The sequence below is a fragment of the Acyrthosiphon pisum genome, chromosome X, assembly GCF_005508785.2.
Source record: "Acyrthosiphon pisum isolate AL4f chromosome X, pea_aphid_22Mar2018_4r6ur, whole genome shotgun sequence".
Lineage (NCBI taxonomy): Eukaryota > Metazoa > Arthropoda > Insecta > Hemiptera > Aphididae > Acyrthosiphon > Acyrthosiphon pisum.
The window spans coordinates 61,397,437-61,420,827 of NC_042493.1; the positions used below are offsets into that span (position 1 = coordinate 61,397,437).

General features: G+C 31.3%; 1 protein-coding gene and 1 long non-coding RNA gene across 4 annotated transcripts in view; one reads left to right on the forward strand and one right to left on the reverse strand.

Moving 5' to 3' along the window:
• LOC100167576 (carbonic anhydrase-related protein 10) overlaps positions 1–23,391 on the forward strand; it is a 267,663-nt gene that overhangs the window by 23,554 nt on the left and 220,718 nt on the right. The window contains exon 2 of the mRNA XM_029487972.1: positions 14,472–14,551. Coding sequence (XP_029343832.1) covers positions 14,482–14,551 — 70 coding nt within the window. The 5' untranslated portion in view covers positions 14,472–14,481. The remainder of the gene's footprint in view (positions 1–14,471; positions 14,552–23,391) is intronic.
• LOC103308131 lies at positions 14,723–18,233 on the reverse strand. Of its 3 annotated transcripts, XR_003839131.1 has the most exons (3): positions 17,430–18,233; positions 15,309–15,500; positions 14,723–15,231 (listed from the first exon to the last, which is right to left on the reverse strand). It is a non-coding gene; the product is annotated as an uncharacterized LOC103308131 (long non-coding RNA). The 3 variants fall into 3 exon arrangements; XR_003839130.1 differs by having other exon boundaries at positions 14,723–15,500; positions 17,434–18,233; XR_003839129.1 differs by having other exon boundaries at positions 14,723–15,500.

Below are 23,391 nucleotides of genomic sequence, written 5' to 3' on the forward strand. Positions count from 1 at the left end.
GATCTAGGGTAATGATTATTATTTTTTTTTTATTATTGATCTTAAACTACATTGGCTGCAAAGGCCATTAGTTACAGTTTTTTTTATATGTGTACATTTAGGTAAATACAGATAATATACTTAAAAATGATACATTGTTTGTAGTTCTGCCGTGTGAAGGTGTGTTGCGATACCGTTTTGTCTAGATTTGGTTGAGCAGGTCAGTTTTTCTTAAGAATTGATCATGTTGTTGATATCTTCTGTTTTGGGACCTAAACCAACGTCTATGTTAGATGAGATGTTATATTTTATAACATTTATTTTTATATATTGTTTTATTTCGCTCGTGATGGTCACTGCATAGTTGAACTGATGACTGTCAAGTGTCGTTTTAATAATAAATAATAGTTTGGACGGACTTGAAAAGTTTCGTGTCTGTATATTTTGTGATGTCATTCGATTGTTTGTGTTTAGTGTATGGTATATGTATAGAATGCAACAAAATATCAAAATATGTATGCAAAGTTCATAATATCATAATTATTATTACATATTGTGAAATGTTTCGATTTAACCATGATAAATCCCATTACGACCAGCGTTGAAAATTGTCATAAGACTAAAGCGCAATCATTTCGTTTATTTTATATTGTCGTGTACCTATAGTCGAGAAGTCATTCAAAACTTGAACGTGTTCATGAAGTTTTTTTCTAAAATGTATGTGGGGGGGAAGTCCAGCCATTTATGGGATCAATTAAATTTATGTTGTGGGAGGGTTTAAAAATGTGGTAATTTCGCGAGTTGGTCACATGATTTTACAATGTCATTTTATTTTTTTCCGAAAACACTGGGTTTCTGTTATCTTCAATAATACACATGATTGAAGGTAATAGGAAATATGGTTGCCCAATGAATCTTGAAAAGTGTCTACCGAAATGAATCTCTATAATCATAATTAAACAACTGGAGATTTCCTCACTAGCACTTATTTGTTACAGTGACTATAAATATGGTTACCATTTAAATGTTAATTGTAGTTTCACTAGTGCGTAAATATCTAGATATTTAATACTGATTATAGAGATTCAATTTCAGTAGATATTTTTGAAGTATGGGAATCATGAGTCGATGGGTAATCAAACTATCTATAGCCGTGGTAAGTATATTATGTACCTATTTATAATTATAATAATATATTGTGAAAAATGTAAACTGTAACGTCATAATATTATTCACCGTGCGTGCGCAATAACGATTTTTAAGTAGATATATGTATTTCTGTGTATAATATTTCGTGTGTAATTCATTCAAAACCATAATATTATAATATAGTATTACGAAATGCATTTTAAAATATTTACAGCCTATAGATGGTATATATACACCATGGTACATCATACTTCATAATATATATCATCCATCATATCTAATATCATGTACATATATCACAATTTGAGATATTATATAGTTTAGTGGTTACTTAATTGAGCATAGCTTTTAATGCCCAGTGTTGTTTATCCTCGATATTACGGCCTGCAAGAAGCACAACTAGCGTCCAAGCAGAAATTAAAGTAGTTAAATAACGTATATTTTCATGATGTAAGTATTATTTTTATTTCGATATATATATATATATATAATTATGTACACTGAGAGCTGTACTTCTTCCTATGGTGCGAACAGTTGATTTTTAGCCATAAACGATGAGCTTCGCTCTGGAAATCAATTACTATGCAGCGTTGAGTAATCTATATAATATTATCTTAAATCTTGATCATACACGAAAAAAAAAGTGTAAACAGAAAAAATTTTTTTTGTGGCGCATGTGCAAAATACAAGAGTTAAAAATGTGTAAGTCATTTAGGGATTTATGATCCAATAGCTGTTTATAGTCCCGTGTGCAGAATTAAAAAATATGTACAAAGGGTACTGCAGAGTAATATTATATTAATATGATACATAACCGAGTTAAGTGACTGAGTGTTTCTGTGTTATTATGTTTATACACCGTATTCTATGAGTATTATCATTGTTACCGTGAGAGCGTGGACCCGGGGGTCTCGGAGCGGACACATAAAAGGTTAGTGTGTGTGCACTTTTATAATGGACCTAAGCTGCCGGTGAAACGGTCGTCGAGGGCCGTGTGCAGTTAATGCAAAGTTAAAAACACGCATCAATCAATTAGGGAAGGGCAGACCGCCGACGACCCGCCGTGGTCAGAGTCCGCGAACCGCCGCGCCGCCGCGTCGCACGAGAAAACAGATGATGGTCCGAGGAGGAGGTGGCCGATTTCCTCCTGGAGGTGATAAATCAAAAATTTTTTGAAAATTTTAGTTGCGATAACGACGCGATATTATAATGATTTTAAACATATACCTACCATATTATACCGTCGTATACCTGCAGTACCGAGTGCGACCGGTCTCGGCTCGCGTTCGGATTCCTAAAAATTATATTTTATTAATTACTTCGAATTGTAGTTTATAATTATTAAGCTAAAATTAAAACGTGTGCATTACATATTATGTATAGGGTGACATTGCTCAACGTATCTATGCTGGACATTTTTAGATCATATAGAGTTGGAAAGCAATTCTCGATATAGCCCATAAGATCATCCAGGGTGTATTCGGAATTTTTCATGGTGGGGAGGAGGTTAGAGGTGAGTGGGTTTGAGAAAAATTTAAATAACTGTCATTGCCAAGTTGACTAAGTTGCGATCCTAATTTAGAGCATAACTCAAAAATGTTAATCTTCTCGGAGGAGCAGAAACCTTTGCCGATAATTTTTTTGCTTCAAAATACCCCTATAGATACGAAATTCTGACGAAATCGTTGTAGCCGTTATTGACAAAAATAATAATATATAAACACACACACGAAATAATAACAAGTATTTATCTGTTAATATTGTCTATAACACTATTATTACGACAGTGACACGTGGCACGGGTGGTTTTCTTTTTTATAAATTCGTTTCACCTCGCTAAACCACTTTTTGAGGAACGCAATAGTTTCTTCTCGTGTTCGTGATGTAACGTGAGGGGAAAAGTTGTATTATTCCGGTGGTTACCTAATGGTCGTATATAATATGTACGGGGATGGGAGTTATAATAGTGACTGACCGACACACGCGCGTATACCTATATCGTATCGACGTCAGTTTGAAATATTAATAACCGTCTGCGATATACTACTACCTACCTATATACCTACCCCCTACAACTGCTACTAAGGGCAACAATAATCATTATCCATAATATTGTCTATATTATTAAATTATTATGATAGTTACTGCCGGCACACCGGTGAAAACAGCTGCAGCTTTGTCAAAGTATTATACGAACGGTGCTGGTCGGGTATAATACTGGGAATGGTAACATTTTCTGACAGAGTGTGAGGGAATTTTGTCTCTTTAATTTGATGATGGTTACGTAGTGATGCAAATTTTCATGAAAATTAATTTCATAATTAATGGCTGCCAAGTAATTTTATAACATCATGCCTAACATTTTATATTAGGTACCTCAGTACCTCTGTAGGTTCATGTCTATTAACTAGTAGTCAGTGTAACCAACTATTATACAATTATTACAAAATAGATTATTTTTAAAAATAAAAATAAAAACAAAAATATTTTCAAGCTTACATCCCTATGGTCACGTCAAATTGTTTTGGCTTTCCGTTCGTGTCACCGCACTAATGTTTAGATAGACGTGACCTCGCGGTAGTACATTATATTACAGAAATTTTTTAGAAATTTTTTTTTCCACATTCGGTGGACATTTCAAATATCTACGGTTATTCGTTTTGAATTACACAAGCATAAGCATATTTTGTTTTGGTTTTTTTTGACGCTTTTGAAAACTCTTGGGAAGTTTTCGTTTTTACCTGTCTAATGTACCAACTAAATTCACTATCCCACCAGAAAAGACACCATGAAGTTGAAAATCAAAGCATTTTTTTGACGATTTATTGTATATAAATATACTTAAAAAAAAAATACATACACACATATCATTGTAAAATATTGGCACTGCAGGTTTGATGTTGGTAGCTCTAAGTGGTGGTGCCAACTTCACTTACGTCCACATAAATACCTACTGAGTTTTACGCAAATTTACCAAACCATTTTTAATGATAAATTCCACATATTATTATCTATATGATGCAGTGTTCCAATAATATTGTTCGTCTTGTCTGAAAGTACGAAATCAGAATATATTTTGTCTCTAAACGTCGTCGTATAAAATTATAAATTGATTGAATAGTTGTAGTTCGGAGTTATATATCAATTGCGCCGAAATGACCTTTTTACCTGTAAGAAATCTATCCATTGCGCCGTTTATCAACTTCAACGAACTTTTTTATGGATTGATTTCGCCGGCTATGGACTCCACCGAACTTTTTTTAAATATCGATTCCGCCGACTATCAATCCTCTGAATATTTTTAAATTATTTACTTTAATAATAACAAAATGTAAAAGGCTTACATTTACATTTATTTTTATGCTATTATAATATTATGTTTTATTTCATTAGTACACACTATAACTGTAATTATATGATGGTTATTTAATTAACAAATAGATAATAGGTACCCATAATTTTATGTTGTGTATTTTATTATTTTTATATTGTATAAATTTAATTATTTCTGCCATATTATACCTAATGTGTGCATGAACCTGTAAATTGGTCCATATTATCCTTTGTGGATGACAATGTTGAATTGTTTTTATTAAAATAAAAAAAAATACATTTACTATTATGGTAAATCATGTGTACCTAATCTGTTAATTAAAAAAAAAAAATTCTGTACAATATGATATATCGGTTATTGTTTAATAAACAGTTTGCGGAATCAACATAAATAAATATCCGGCGGAATCAACATAAACAAATATCTGGCGGAATCGATAGTAGGTGGAATCAACATAAACAAATTTTCGGTGGAATTGATATTAAAACCGCGGAATCGATAAAGCCCCGTAGTAGTTCGTTCGTTTGGGCATGAAAAGTTTGGATAAATGGAATGGGTCATTCAATGGTCATCACGACCAGTGGCGGATCTAGAATTTTTTAGGGGGGTGCTAAGGGGCTACAACTCATTTGCGCACATTTGCCTTTTTTGCAACCCATTTGAGCACAATTTACGAATAAAAGAAACCTTTGTTCAAAGAATTTTAACCTCGTGTGTTAGCACGCTGCATATAACCTATGTTTCTCTACATTTTCAAATTGTTCATTGACAATGGTGGGAAATTGTTATGCTCATACGACATTTTCTTTTACCCTTTATAAGGTTTAGGACTTTTTGTTTAATCATAATATTGTGGTGTCATAGACGGTTTTAAAAATATATTCTGAGCTATTTAATTGAAAATTGCTTCCTTAGCAGGCCACTATTCACAATTTTAACGATTGAAAAAAAAATGTTGATTACAATTACAATCACTTTTACAATATTAAGTAATTCAAATCATTGTAAGTACATATTATATTTATTATTTATTAGTACGCGTACGATTGAGATTAAAGCTTGTCAAACACTAACACGACTTAGATATGTTGGCAGCGCCCAGCGTAGAAATAGTGGTACTAATGCGTACGTTACTGATGGATGAGTAGATGACAACTGAAGAGAAACCACGATTTAAAATAACTGTTATGCTTTAAAGTTTAAGAGTATACGGTCCTGTATCGTGTAGCTGTGTGGGACTCACCTAAGATACACAAAACTATACCTACAAACTGGTTTTAATTGTTCACAATTTCGTGAAAAACGAGTTGTCGTAAATTTTAAAAAGAATATTAATATGTGCGGAAACGAGTCTCCATCTGCTAAGGTTAAAGTCTCGTATTCTGTATACTCTATCCTGATGACAAGACTTGTTTTTAGTCCTCAACATGAATTTTCTTAATATTTAAAAAGGTGGCAACTAAATTGTTGATACTAATTTTGCTTAGAAATGTCCGCAGCCTACTGAAAAATACATGTTGTGTAGTGTAATTATTTCCAAGAAGCAACATGCAAGGGGGTGCTATAGCACCCTAGCACCCTTCCCCCCTACGGATCCGCGCCTGCCTACGACTAGTTTCAGACGTTTCGGTACATCATTTCCGTTAATTTGAATTCACAGCTCTTTTTTCGTGTTTCTCGTGTTTATAGTGTGTATTCAAGTAATCGAGTGACATTAACATTGTTCGTTTTAATATCAATTGATTTAGTTTTCTCAAAATAATATACTTTTTACGATTTATACTATTCGAGGAATATAGATGTTATTACAACTATTATATTATATTTATTGTGTTGGTGATATTCCTCTTACAGGTGTCGACTTACTTTGACTCAACATAATGACGAAACATTAAACACTTATTGCACGCGATTCACATTTAAATCACTAATTGCAAAAGCTCCACATATAAAAATTTTGTGAATTGTACAAATGAGACAATAATAACTTTATATTTCTGGAAAAATTGAAGAAAAAATTTGAAAAATGTTCATTATAAAGACATTTTATGATGTACTTGTAAACTAGACATGTGGCTCATTTGTACAGAACTATGTATTTATCGAACCTAATCTGTAAAAAATGTGATTTTACGAAAATTATGGACATGTGCTTTTTTTATGATTCATTTGAATTTCGAATGTATTGTCACAGCAACCATAGTATTATTATAATACTTTATCAAACGGAAAATTATGAGACCATCACTCAATTTTGTTTCGATGAGATCACATAAACCATTGTTGGTAATACATAATTAAGCGGCGTTGCTAAAATGCCACTGAGAACTGTATGGTACCTTGTTGTATAATATTATGACGTATACAATCGAGTTCGATTCATTCGAGTTTTAGTCTGTAAATTAAAACCACTATAACGTTATTCTATTTTAATGGTTTATTTTTCTTAAGTCCATTGCAGGGGGTAGTTACTAGTTATAATATCACAATATACACAATATAGCAGTTATAGTTATGTCAGAAATAATAACTAGGTACAATATTGTAGGTACGTGAACACGTTAATACGAAAGACGAAAGACGATTTTTACCGACTCGTAGGTACATAAGTCGTATTATACTTGCCACGTATTACACAAAATAGTTATTACAATTTAATTTTGGCCACTATTTTCAATTTCAGACCACTGTGCGTCATTTCCGTTCAGGGGCGTCATTTCAACTTTTTTTTTGTTGGTGCCAAAATGTCTGCAGGCCATTCAAATTTTTACCAGGCCACAGAAATCATTTCTTTTTTTTTTGGTGGGGGGTCAAGTGGGGATAAAAATTATACAAGATTTTTATTTAATATGTTACTTATATTGGTATGAAAATATTACAATATTGTTACTATTTTTGAAGAACTGTGTGTAGGTACTTTTAATGTATTTATTTTATATTGTGGATACCGGTGTTACAGTGGTATTTAAACTTGGTAAATACATTTATGAGTATAAAACACCTTAATAATAAAATAGTAAAAACCTAATTAACACATTTTTTCCCTCTGCATAATCAAAATATATAATAAAGCCAACTTAATAAAACCAGAAATGTATTTTATAGGTACCATTCTTCACAATGTTTTGTTATAATTTTATCAATTATAATATTGTAGGACCTCTAAACCACATCAAACATTCTTGGAAATTAAACATTAGTACAATACATTTTTTTTTAATACTGAAAAAATATAGGCTATATAACATAAAACACTTAGGTATATCGGTACCTACTTATATTTATTGATGGCAGGCCCAAAGAAGGCGTTTTAAAAAAAAGTTGGTGCAAATGTACACCCTGCACCCCCCCAAATGACGCCTCTGTTTCCGTTTTCTATTATTTTAGAGAGGTATTTTATTGGTAAGATATTGCTGTGAGGGTTATTCGGGGAGGGATCACGTTGTATTTGGAACTGTGGCAACATAAATTAATAAACATAATATTTGAATAAATGTATAGTTTTAACAATAAAGCTATTTTAAATCTCGTATTGATTCATTTTTAGTCAAACCTCAGGTCCATTTCTCCAGCCCCCTAAATTGGAATTTGGAATTTTCTTATATTCCGTATATTTGTATGTCGTTTGTCAAATTTTGTAAAGATATTTTTTTTCGTTTGTAAAGAATTCGTTTTCTCCAAAAAAAAAAAAAGTAAATATGGGGGGGGGGGGGCTGGAGAATTGCCCTAAATTTTTTAATTTCGAATTTCCGTTTATACAATTATATTGTACTTCGTTTCTAAAGGTTTGTAAAGGTATTTTTCCGTTTGTAAAGAATTCGTTTTCCTAAAAAAACAAAAACGTCATTTACATTTATGAAGTTGCCCCCCCCCCCAACTATGTCCAATCGACATCAGACAAATTTCAACATTTCGTAACCTTTTAGTAACTAATTGTAACCGACATTTTCCAAGACTACTCAATTTCCATTTCAAGGGGCTAACTTCACTTTAACTTATTCAATATAGATTTTTTTTATAAAGTATACATTTTTTATTGAATATCTATTTTTTTATTATTTTTAGATTTGTTATATTAAATCAAGGTTTTTTATCAGATATATATTTTCTTCTTCAGTATAGATTTTTTTATTGAATTTATAGATTTTTTATTAATTATCAATTTTTTTTATTAAATACAAATTTTTTGAATTAATTTAGTTTTATTCAAGTTGTTTATTTTTGGCTTTTTTGTATTAAAATACAAATTATGAAAATATTGATATTTGATTAAAAAAATGTATATTTAATAAAATAAGTTTATACTTAAGAAAAAAATGTATATTTGATAAAATAACCTTGATTGAATATAACAAATGTAAAAATAAAAAAAAAACTTAATAAAAAACTATAATATATTGAATATAAAATTGATAATCAATAAAAAAATCTTGATAAATTATAAAAAACTTACGAGTATTGATAAAATGTTTTTTATTAAATTAAGAGTTTTTACCAAATATAGATTTATTTATTAAATTAGTTTTTTAATTTCTATTTACATTTGTTTTATATTTTATCGGTCTTTTTTGTTTTTTAGGAAAATGAATTCTTTACAAACGAATAAAATATCTATACTAACCTTTACAAACGAAGTACAATTGAATGGTATAAACGGAATTTCGAAATTCTAAAATTTGGGGCATTTCCCCAGCTCCACATACGTGACTTTTGTTTTTTGGGAAAATGAATTCTTTTTAAACGAAAAAAATATCTTTACAAACCTTTAAAAATGACTTACAAAAACATATGGAATAAACGCAAATTCCAAATTCCAATTTAGAGGGCTGGAGAAATGGACCTTCAAACCTCGAGACAGCCCATAATTTTCACCAAAAAGAATCCAATAATCAACAATAATACGGAATAGAACGCCGACTTTTTATCGTTGGATTTATCGGATATTTATTAGATTTTAAGTCGATGAACATTTTTATAAACACTCGGAAATATAGAAATCCAGTGCACTTGATACACTTTGAACACCATTATAATGTCTATTGTGTGTGCATGGTGTATATTATATGTACATCAAATAGTGATACAACTTTTGTTTACTGAAACCTTTCAATAGCGGACACACTCTTATATATTCCCCTCGAGTGTTATTGTGTTGTTACGAGCTGAACCTAAATATATATATATAAATATATATGAGTACTCACACTGGGTTTAATTTTACCTTTTTTGCGGTCTGTGCGTTTTACGATATTTCGTCGCATTTTATTTTCCTAAGTATCTCGTTTGCGACAATGTCATCGTTACGCGTTACATGCGTATTATAGTGTTATTATATTGGGGTGAAAAATAAGAACTCAGCTTATTACCGTAACCTTTATCAGATTATACCGCCCGGTATCTGGTGACTGGGGTGTTACCGAATTTCGTGGAGGTGTATTATAATACATATATATAGTTTCTCGGCGTTTTAATTGAATGCTTAAAAAATAATCCAACCTTTGCGGTCCACTGCTGTGGTGATGGGCTTAATGTTCGTAAGCTGCTTATCACAACGAATTTCGTTCATACCGCAATCCATTGTCATTAAAGGTGTTGAGGTGTTTACGTTATTAATTTACTTAGACTGTTTACTGCGGTTTTATTGGATTCAATATTATTATATTATTTTAATACGTGCCTTTCGTTCGTCCATTATTCGCGGTGGGATCCACGGAGCTGCCATTTAATCGACACGCGTTTAACGTATATTATATTTACGATTAATAATAATTAGTTTATAGGTCGTATAAATGTCCAAATAATGTTATATTATAAAATTACATATTTTTCAAAAGTCAAAAACGTTAAACTATTCGTACCCGATAACATTTAATAATCATCTAGGTAGTTACAAATCAGCATTTTATTTTGGTCCCTGATCGTTCCTCTACAGATCAAACTTTCCTTTTATCTTTTCTTCTTATAACACTAATTATAGTGTACGAATAATCCGATTGACCGTATAATCTGGTTCTTACCTCATTAGCTGATAGTTATGTTTGAGATAATCTATTATCTTCGCAAAGGCTAATAATTGATGGTTCAATTCATGCTCCTGCTCTGCTCTCGTAAGTGAACTCTAAAATTCCCGTTCGTTCCATAAGGTCCAGTTCCATAGGCAAAATATTAGTGAGGGACTTGGAGGCTTAGCCCCTTAGTATTATCCGTAGCCCCTATCGAGTTCCAATTATTCTTCCTATACATAGTACCAATACTATGGTAGAAACTAGCCGATCGAGAGTAACGAGGACATCACATATTTTATTGAATTTGTATATAATATCAAATCATAATACCTATTTTGTTTTTGTAGGTAGCATTTTATTCTTTAATCTTTTGTATTATATATTATGTAGTTTAGTTGTAATCTCTGTTATTATTATCCTAGTTTTCTATGTCCAAATTATGTTTATTATTTATTATATCGTGTAAGTTACTGTATTATTGGGCCTCCGCCTGTTACATAATATTAAGTATAAAATAAATCAAACAATGATGCGTTTGTGAAATGTGCATTCTATATTGCCTATTTAGTTGGTAATTATTACTAACTATTAAGGATTGTGTTTAACACATTAAATGTCTTAGTTGATTGTATTATAACAGTAGTCTAATAGGTTTTATTTTTCTGTAAACAAATATGTGTTTTGTGATAAATTTTACTATTTGGCGTAATGGCTGTTTAAAAATTATAATAAATTAAAACGGTTGCACAGGAAAATTAGACGACAAAATCAGTGCAGGTAAAAATTGAAATTATTATATATAGGCAGGGTTTGAAACTGATATTTGATATTGATTTTGAATACCGGTTAGAACCGTTAAAAACCGAAAACAAAATCGAAAAATATAAAACTGGTATTCAAATCAATAACGAAATCAGAAAAAATAAATACCGATATCCGAAACTGAAATCAAAAACGGAAAAAATAAATACCAATAACCAAAACCGAAATCGAAATTGAAAAAAATATTTACGGTTTCAAGCCCTATCTATAGGTACTTAGATTTACTCACAGAACCGGATAATGCATTTTTTCGCAAGACATATTTAGATAATAGAACTGGTGAACCAATTAATAACATATAATATATTAATATGTTATAAGAGAGATACTCGTCGTCAACCTATAATATATAGTTGAAGCTACTGGGCAGTTTATAAAAAATGTTGAAATCCTATAATCTGGTTTCGACCATAATATATAATATACTTCAAGCGTTATCAGCAGCTGTGTGTATATACCTACCTATTATAGGTACGTCGTATTGTGATTATTTTATTATATTGTTATTATTATATATTGTTGTATTGTTCAGTACTCGCATCGTTCATAATAATAATAGCAGAGACGTATATTATGTTGCTCCGCAGCCGCATGGTGGTAGTTATATATATATATATTGTTGCTTAAACGTCAAACTGCGCGCATGTATGATATGTTGAGATACGTCTCAAACGTTAAACCGTCCGGGGAAAAAAAGATACACGTATCAGATTTGACTTTAAAAAATAGTGTAGAAAATAATAATAATAATAATAGTAATAATAATAACAACAACGAAAACAAAAGAACGACGCTGCAGCAGTAATATCATCCGATAGCTGGCAATATGTCATAACGCGGAGACGTGGAGTATAAATTGTTCTTTTCAAGTGTGGTGAAGATATATACATTATTTGATCTCGGCGTGTTTGCTTTCCTCCCTCGGTTTTCGTTACATTGCCCCCACGGGATTTTGTTATTAGACGGTTGCAATTGCACACACACACACACACACACACACACCTACCCACCCACCCACATGCACACATGTACATACGTGTAATACGCCGTTGTACATATCTAATAATAATAATATATACGTTGTAGGTACTCATATAATATTACAGGCGTGATAGATTTATCTTGCATAATAATATGTCGTTTGACGCACACACAAGACGTGTACGTATGTGTATTTATTGTAATTTCCAAGATTATAATTTTTTGTCGTCGCGGGTAAGGCATGCGTAGGTATCTATATGTATCGGTGGTAGTGGATGACGGTATAACATAATATTTGCGACTCGGTGCTGGTTTTGTTTGGTTCCTTTTTTTCTACATAATATAATATAAGTAAGGTACATATTATAATATATTTTGTACGTCAAAAAAACAAAAAATAAATCATAATAAATGATTTTTTTTGTCGACGGTAACGCGATATTATCGTGATGTAGGTAGGTAGTTGTTATTATACCGCGGTGCATGATGTACCTATATAATAATATAATAGGAGACAAAGTGGATTTCGCCCGATGGTGTCGCTCTCCCGAAGGCTGAAAACTGCAAACACACACACACACACACACAAATGATGATATTATATCATACGCACAATAATAATAATAATAATAATTAAAGTGATTACTTACGATTTGGCACGTGGAAAGCGGCGTGGGAGGTACTACCAGCGCACGGTATACCTCGTACAATATATATTATATTGTATTACTATAAAATGTACCTGTATTACGCTATCTTGGCATATTAATAATAACAATAAAATTATAATGTATCCCTGTTATGATTACGCACATATTATACTATACAACCCGTCGACTTGCACACCCCTCGACCAAGGGTCGTCGCTCGTGTATTGGTATGCATTATAATATAACTGCATATAATATGTACCACGCTTATAGGTTAGTGTATACGAAAGAAAAAAAAAAGAAACTAAAAGTTAGACGTCCTATTATTTGCTGCTGTAGCTATACGAGTGCGCGTTTTTTTTAGTATGCCGCGTTTTCAATTTTACGACGTCTTGAGACGCGTGTTTTATTTTTATTTATTTTTTACCGAGAAACCCACCCCCACCCACACCCAAGTACCATGGCCGCGACACTTGGTGAAAGTGGGCTCGGTATACTATACGTACATATACATTGATAAAAATATATATGTGCATGTAATGTGCAGGTGTACATATATAGATGTGGTGCAAGGTATATATCAAATATTCCTCGTAAAATATAACAATTTTTTTATTGGGTAGATAAAAATGACTTACATACCGCGTATGTGTGTGTGTATAATATTATTACCTATGTATGTACCAACTCACTTCGTAGACGATTTAATTTTTTGAGACGTTACCCTGTATGGTCTGTATATGGTGCACGGAAATACACGCATGACTATGACAAATCGTATAATATACCTAAAAGCACGTGTTATGTTGTGTGTGATGCAAAATGTAATATTAATAATAATATAATATCACAATACCAACTAGGGCTGAGAATGTAATTCTATAAAAAATTGTTTGTATGCCCTACAAATTTAAAATAATATGCAATCATAAAATGTATTTGGTTTTTTTTAATCCAAACAAGTTTTGAACAAGTTCAATTTTTACGATCTATATGGATCCGATTGAAAAATTATGATTAAAAATAATAAAAATCGATTAGGTAAAAACCATGTTGGCAAGTTACAAAATCAATTTTTTATAATATTTATGAAAACTCAGATTTTAGTGTCAGATTCCCTAACATCCCAGAACTGCTCAAAAAAAAAAAAAACCTTAGCAATTTAAATAATTAACTATACCAAATAACAACGTATTATTTTGATTCAAAAGTACACAAAATATGTAGGTAGCTATGTTATAAACTTATAAAACGAACAGAATGTGACCTGTTGTGGCGCAGTAGTTGACCTCAGACACAAATGTGTTCTGAGGTCAAGCGTCGGCCGGTGTCGCTAGTTCCCGGATGGGTTACCACCCGGGTTTTAGTGACAAATCTTCCAAAATCTTTATTCTTGTTTATGCGTGCACTGTACCTTACGGCTAAAAGATATTTTTGTGAAAATTTTGCGTTTAACTTATTAATTTTTTGTTTTCCATTCCACAACGTTGTAATATTCAATAATGCACGAATATTTCTACATTTTTAAGAATATCTATGTTTTTGTTTCAGATATTCTCGGATGATTTCATCTGTGGCTATGTTACCATCAATTTTGGCGGTCGGAATTTTTCTACAAACGCTCATCCCAGGTAAGACTATGACCTATATACTAATATACTTTGAATTGTTTTCTTATGAATATTTCATAATCACAGGTAAAAAAATCAATATTAGGTTTATTTTAATATGCCACGGTGTGGATTTAAACGAGAGAGATTTAATGTTTTCGTATAAAGCACATCTTGGATAAAAAAAAAAAATCAAACAAGCTCGCATTTTATTAAAATATAGGTAACCATAAAATATATTATGTTATTATTAGTAACTGCGAACGCTCTGGTTTGTTTTCAATGTTAGTGCGTGTAAATAAAATGTCAATAATTTATGTGCGAACATTACGTTAAATCTGAATTTACTCCGATTTGCCGTCTCTCTAATCCGTTTTCCGAATCCCTCACGTTTTCCAGTATTGTCACGTACGAAAAATCCTTTCCACATCATTACCCTGTTCAAACAATAATACATTTAATCGTTTAAACTATCCATGGTCGTGTCGTCCTTCTAGTCGCCGTGACGAATACTATAATATGTTAATAGATCGAACCAAATAACGAATACAATTATTATTGCTGCACTTCACTGCAAGCTGTGTTGTAGTAGGTATTTACATTACTAAATTCGCGACGGATCGCGTTTTAACCGATGTAAACTTCACTGCGATTTCACTTCATCCAAAATCGTAGCTCACGGCGTTTTTACAAAAGTACGTCTAAACAGATATATTTTACTGTTCAATATTATTCTGTTAGGAGTTACTGAATATTGTCATCCCTCGTATTATTATACCCGTTTAGTGTTGGACGATTTTCAAAAACGTCTCTTGGTGGGAATTCCCTGCGATTCTCGAGAATGATCGTGAATATCCACAATGTACCTATCAGTTGTAGGTGCGCCTAATTATCGTGACAATTTCCACGGTTTTGCCATTTCCTTGTCACAGTGACGAACATTTTTATAATAACATGCTAATAGATCAAACTGAACAAATAAATTAATAGTGCACCTCACTACAAGCCGTTGTAATAGGTATTTGCATTGCAATATTTGCAAAGATTAGATTCTTAATCGATGTTAACTGTATTGTATTACCACATAATTATTATAAGTACCGAACTATATTAGTCTGTATATTGTGATTTCGAGCAATTTAAAATTGGATCTCACGCAGTGTTTTTACGAGAGAACGCCTAAAAGGATATATTTTACTATTCAATATTCTGTCAGTATTGCAAGTTTCTAAATTATTGCTAACTCTCGTGTTGTGGCTATTATATGGTTGGACGATTTCCGGGAGCGTAACTTGGTGGGAATTTCCTTTAATGTTGTAGAATGACCGTGAATATCGAAAATTTAACACTACCCAACCTATTACTATTTATTTACCGTTATATGTTCTCTAATGTAATATCTTAATAAGTATATATTTTTGATCATCAAAATATAATTAATATAATTAGGTAATTATAATATTATAAGTGAAAAACAAAATAAATCTTAATTTTCTTTTAGGAGCTATAGTTTAATCTCATATTATAGACACAGGACTAAACAATTATTAGCAAATTCCAATCGACATTGTTGGGTCCACACGATTTACCATTGATAAGGTTTATAGAGTAAATGAATAGGTTAATAATACAATTTTTGGTGCACTTCACTACGGACTGTTGTAGTAGGTATTTGCATTACAATATTCGCGACGATTAGCGTTTTAATCGATGTAAACTGTATTATATCACCACTTATAAGTACCTATATATAGACTTTAGCAATTTCATGCTGTTTCAAATCGTAGCTCACGGTGTTTTTATAAGAAACTTTTCTACGGATATATTTTGAAGTTCAATATTATTTTAAAAGGAGCTACTAAATTATTATCCCCCGTATTATAGGATTGAATGATTTCCGGTAAAGTAACAGAGTCAGAATTTCCTCCTAAAATACTTCTCGGAAATGACCATGAATATCGAAAATTGAACCCAACCAATGACAATTTGTTAATCATTATGTTATCTAATGACCTCAATAAATTATATATTAACATTTTTGATAGTAAAAATAAATACATAATTTACATAATAGGAAATTAAAAATTTGATCTCTCAAAAGTGCCAATTTTCTACTAGAAACTAGCTCTTACAAAGTTGATGCTCAGAGGATTTTATTTACTAAAAAAAAATGTCATTTAGACACAACAAAATTAAAATTAAAAAAAAAACACTTAACTGTAGCTAAATAAATACTTACATAATATAAAAACATAAAGATATTATGAATATAAAAATTAATTATAAAAGTATTTATTTTTATTATTTATATTCCTGGGAACGATCCCGTTCCTGTAAGTTTTTTGGAATTCTCGAGAATAATCCCGAGCCCAAAAGTTTCCAGAAGTAACAACCCTAAACCTAGGTTTTCAAAATGTCAAATTAAAAATATTGTTCACTTTAGTCGATCGAACATCAACGGATAGAACGTAACACTTGACACGATCGCATAAAAGTGTTCAATAATTTATTTTTCTCGTTTGATGTTTAATTTTTTGTTCTACGTTTTTTTCACTCATTTTACAATCAAGTAAAAATATGATAAAGCAGTAGTATTATAATCTACTTTAAATATTATGTTGTTGGCTCATAGGCGCAACTAGCTCAACTATTTTTGGGGAGGGATGCTGAAGTCTCACAAATAATAACCATACTAGTGGTGTTCGCTGCATACTTACCCCCTCTCACATATTATTATATTATCCTTACACATTGATATTATTATATCATCTTTACACATTGATATTATTATATCATAGGTTCCAGGCAATCGAAACTTGTGTATTGTTACAAATATTTTTTTATTTTTAACATATTTGTTAATCAAAAACAGATAAATTTCAAAATTCTAAATGCATACCTACATTGGTGATTGTACATTGTTTGGCGATCTCACGATCTTGTCCGTGTTGTTGATGAATTTGTCTTTGGCGTCGTTGTCTTTGGCATCGTTGTCTTTGTCGTCGTTGTCTTTGGCGTCGTTGTTTTTTGCGTCGTTGTCTTAGGCGTCGTTGAATTTGGAGTTTTTGGTCTTGTATTCGGTAACGTTTTTCTGCATTTCCTCTGCCCACCTACAACTAAACCAATTACGAGTCCTGTAATCAGGCCTGCAGCAAACCGATTCATTGTCTTACTGGAAAACTCAATAATATTATTGCATCGTTCACCGGATGATGTTAAACATGTTAAAAAAAAATTAATTTATAATAAATGAATAGTGTTTTATATTAGCTGTATTAATTTTTATTTTTGTTTATTGGTAGATAACGTAATAATAAACATACATCATAAACAGGTGGCCTACATAATACTATTTTGTTACCGTCGTTTAAAGCTTAAAATACAATGTCCAATAATGAATATCACTTAATATACAGAAATTCTGTCTTATATTCAGTAAAATTCGTTCAAGATTTGACTCTAACAGAAAATGCATGGTTTAATATCACGATAAACGGTTGACTAGAAATACGGCAAGAAACAGAGGGTGGTTGCTGATAGGGGTCCTGTAACAATCACTTGAACGCGTGTTGTACAATCTACGCCCCATTGTTTCTCCGTCGTTTAACAGGCTACAATACTTATAATATAGGTGCCATAAGAATAATATTTATAATTTCATTAAATAATATTTCAGTAATATTAAAAACAATTTAACAAAAGAAGTACGTAATATTAAATAGTTAAAAAAAGGCAACATTTTTTTTTTTATTTTATCTATAGGAATGTAATTGAGCTAAAAGTATAATATGCATAAGATATAAACTCGATCCCATTTTCCTTTCATTTTCTTCAGTAATAGAACATTAATTTTCTTTGTGGTTTATATTCTAAATCATTGATAAATGTGCGCGTTAAGACTTGGTGTCATTCTTGAGTCAGTCTGCTAAACAAATTTCGCTTCAGGCCAACTTCAGATGCATTCATAAGTTTTACACGGCCGCAGCAGAAGTTATATATCTGATTTTACCGGTGCACTCCATTATCGATCCGATAACAGCCCATAGTCAATCGCCCATATAGATGTCAATAGGTTGTCTATCACCAGTGTGTCACTGCAAGTGATAATTGTCTAAAGGTGGTTCCGGATAGTATTTAATTTTTATTTCTACAGATTAAAACAGAATATAGACATGTTGTTTACTTAATTACAATTCGATTTCACTATTAACTCTGTATGGTTTTTATATTATTACTTTGATGAGTCAGTTTCGATGAATAATTTGGTATCGTTGGATTTGACTGGTTATTCGCACAATCACAACGACTTTTGCACACTCTTCATTATATTGATCTGACAACGATAGGTACCTGATACCATTAGTAATTACTAAACGTACATCATAAACAGGTGCCCAACAAAATACTATTTTGTTTACGTCGTTAATGTTTAAAATACGATTTTGAAAATTAAAACGGTACTAACTTACACAAACGTTTTATATTTAGTAAAATTCGTTCAAAATTTGACTCTGACAGAAAATCAATCGTTTAATATCCCAAGATTGACTAAAAATACGATAAGAAAAAGAGACTGGTAAGCCAGTAGAGGTCAACAATTAGTGGTGGACTGAAAGTACTTCGGCCCAACTAGAAAAGATTTTAGCGGCCCAAAATAACTCTAAATCTATTTGTCTGATATTTTCAAACAATTCCCAAAAATATTTGTGCCTCAGGATTGTATATTACATAAAAGTGAACCATTCGAAGCGAATATATTATTGTTTACAATTGCAAATTACCAATTTTGCATAGTTAATTATATAAATAAGTATAAATAATATTTTTTTTATTGAAAGTATAGACAGCACAAAAAGGCCTTGGTGGATTTCTCCAATCTTCCACTCTGTCAGGCCACTGTAAACAATCATTTGACCACGTCTTATACCTTGTGCATTCTACACCCCATTGTTTCACCATTTTTTAACCGGCTACAACAACTTACTGTAACAAAAACATTTATTATTCATTAATAGAAATTTCAGTAATTTTCAAGAATATTTAACAAAAAGATATGGTTTATTCTACAGTTAATTTTTTTTATTAACTCTCTGAAGTAATTAAGTTAATAATATAATGTTATGTATGGATGTACTGAAATAGATATAAATTTAATCCCATTTTCCCTTCATTTGCTTCAGGAATAGTACGTTTTTTTTTGTTGTTTCTTTTGCAAAAGTTTTACACAATAAGTGTACGTGTAGGCTGGTGTTTATTTTGAGTTAGTGTTCCAAACAAAACAAACTTCTCTTCAGGCTGGTATCAGATGAATTTATAAGCTTTTAATGGATTACACAGAATCGTAAGTTTTATACGTGGTTTTACCGATACACGTAATTTTTACTCCGGTAACGGCCCATTGCCCATAACCAAAAATAAAACCGAAACCGAAAAAAATTGAGAACCGGTATTACAATTTAAAACCGAAACCGAAAATACAACTTAAAAACGGTATTTTTTTTGAAAATATTTGTATCGTGAACATTTTAGAACGTTTATTTCGATCCAGCGGTTCAAATAAAAATAATAAACTAAGAATGAACGTAAATAGTCCAAGCCTTGAAATCAATTTTAGAAACCGTTAGAAACCGTTTAAAACTGAAACCGAAAACAAAACAGGAAAAAATTGGAAACCGTATACAAAATCAAAACTGAAACAAAAATTTTTTCAATCGGTTTCAAGCTCTGTAGGGCATAGAGAGTCAAGCCATGCGATGTACGACAGGCGCAATATATTTTTAACCGGATTCAACGGCAATAATGGTGATTTCAAATAAGGGAATGCTTAACGAAAATAAGAAATTATGTTAAAATATGCAAATAATGTCAAATATTATGTAAAAATATGTAGTATTGTAGTATATTCCATAGCTTAAAACAATCAGATAGTTCTGAAACATATTTCTATACAAGAATCATTCGTTTACCATTACTCATGATAAATATTATGTCAACTCGATAATAAATTTATAACATTGCTATACCTATTATTGATATTAAATTATCTTAAACCGACCAACTCCATCGGATTATCTGAAATAGGAGACAACGTACATTAAAGATAGCTTCAAACTTTTATATATCGTGTCTTAACAATATCAGGTAACAACGAGGTTAATGTTTTCTACACTAATCACAATTTGTTAACATTTTAAAGTTTTTATGACTTCACGAGAAAGCTGATACGCTGATGAGACTATATTTACATATTATTTTTTTTTCAAAAATTTGATTACCCTAGTAATTTTTACTTTAAAAATAATTGACCACATGATTATTGAAATCGATACAGGCAATCCGAAATTTTTAAGATCATTTATTTTTCAAACTAAAGTTACATCCTGTTGAAACTATTAGATTTCTTTTAATATTTACCATTTAACCCAATATTATATATTTACAATTTTATATATATGAATTAGTGCATAAAACGAACTATTTAGCTAAAAAAATTCTGATAGTATTAATAAGAATTATAATATTAATATGTAAATTAAAATGAATTTTTCATTTTCCAACAATATATCAGTGATATTTGAATATACAATTTAAAATTTGATTACATTCAAATGATACTCCACACAGCATTAATTAGAGAAATAATATTTTGTCATTCAATGAAAGAAATCTATTAAAAGCGATAAACAGACTTCTTATCGGAACCATAATATCTTATGATTTAGTGACCTAACCTTAATTACTTACCTAAGGTAGTGGTAATTTAAATTTGTAACAAAAGAATACTGCGGACATATTGAAAATGTTTAGCACGTTTATATTAATAATAATAATAATGTAAATTTATTTAAATATTCTAAACCGCAATAAACACAAATATTACACTTGCGGTACAATTTGAACTCATCGTGTCATTAGTATCTGCTCTGTATATTATTATTATATAATATATCTACTTGCAATTTTATTTTGCACTGTGTAGTAGATAATATTTCACATTGAATCAGTACACCAGAAATGCTTTTAATGTCTTAAATTGTCTTAGATTATGAGCAAAAAAGTTAGGTGGCCCCCAGTTTCCCACACTAATTGTGACTATGCAGTACGCTCTGTTTCCATCTTTGAGAAAGACACCCTAAAAAAAAATATACCTATATTTATATATCACCATAAGATTTTCTTTTCAGTTTTATAGACACGTTTCATACATCCCATAGGTGCAGTCCATTTAGATATTATACTAGCTGCAGTGTTCGTATGAAATATAATGGTTTCGAGAATACAATTATCGTTCCGATATTACGATTGAATAATACGCGTAGGGCTGCACAATAATCGCATAAGATATTATCCATAGCGGAGGACCCTTCAACCTGTAAACGTAATATAATACCTAATATAATATTACGATAATATTATGTTGTGGGTTGAGTTTGCGTTTAAAATGCTTAAGCTGCCGTGTAACGAGTACAACAATATTATAATGTATTATATTAATTGTGCGCAAAGTTAGCGAGACTTGAACCGTATACACCGAATGCATATCGAAACGTCGTCGCTTAATATATAAGTATATTATAATATAACGTCCGATTATTATTGGTACATGTGCCGTACCTATGTATACACACAACTTGTGCAATTCGAATCGTATTATTCGTATACCTGCGATGAAATACCTAATGCAGACACACTGACCGCGGCAGACCAACTGCAGACCGATTGGGTGAGTACAGCTTAACCTGAAGCTTTTTGCAGCAATACGCTCTATTGAGCTCAAATGCGATTAGTCGAACTCAAGAGGAGAACCCATCCCCCCCCCACCATTTCAAAAAAATAAACAAAAATACGATACTGTTGAGCACTGCGCAGAAGTATGACGCGTACAACGTTTTTATAATATTTATTTACCATACATCAAAGTACACTATTATACACATGAGTTAAAAAGAATCTTTGTAAGAAAAAAAATCGAATTTCGTGCATTCAATATATATTAAATTGTACAACAGTGTCAGAAACGTCGAGTGCCTACACGATAACTACAAACACCATTTCAGCGGCCCCAGGAATATACATATAGGCCTGGTTCTATGATATGAACGAGTATTATTTCATGAGACGCGTAGATACATTTGCGACCGGTCACCGGGCCTGGTAGTAGACTTTGCCACGAAATGAAAAAAAAAAATTGAACGTTCTCGATCGGGCATCGCCGAGCAGATCAAATTCTGACCACTAACTACTATACGTCATATTTAGAAGTTGAAAAATTTATCCACGAATTCCAACCGACGTGTTACGTCCACCGCAAGAATTTATCAACGATATTATTATGGTTTATGGTGCGTAATGAATAAATGTGTTGTTATTATTTACCGTGAGTTCTAAAATGCATAATATTTTGTAGAGTTCGTCTTCAAAACTCTGGTTACTCGCCTGACACTAATTTCTTATCCGGAGCACCTAATTAATTCGAAGGTATTATATTATAAGGTATTATAATACGTGTTGTATTACATCCATCGCGGGTTAGCACGCGTATTACGATGACGAACGACATATTATTTTTACATTTTTCGGAAATCGTTGCGCACGTTTTAACTGCAGTAGATCACTTGTTTTTTATCCATGTACCTACGATACAAAACTGTGTAATATATACACGTTTATAATAACTGTCAAACTGGAAATGAAACTTTTAACAGGTGTTGCTCGTTAATGACGTATTATTGTTAATGCGAAATACATAAAATAAACTTTTTAAATTTAAAAAAAAAAACAAATAATAATAATAATAAATTAATAGTAATAAAAATTATTAAAAGAAAGTTTTCGCGCATACTATTATAATAACAATGTTC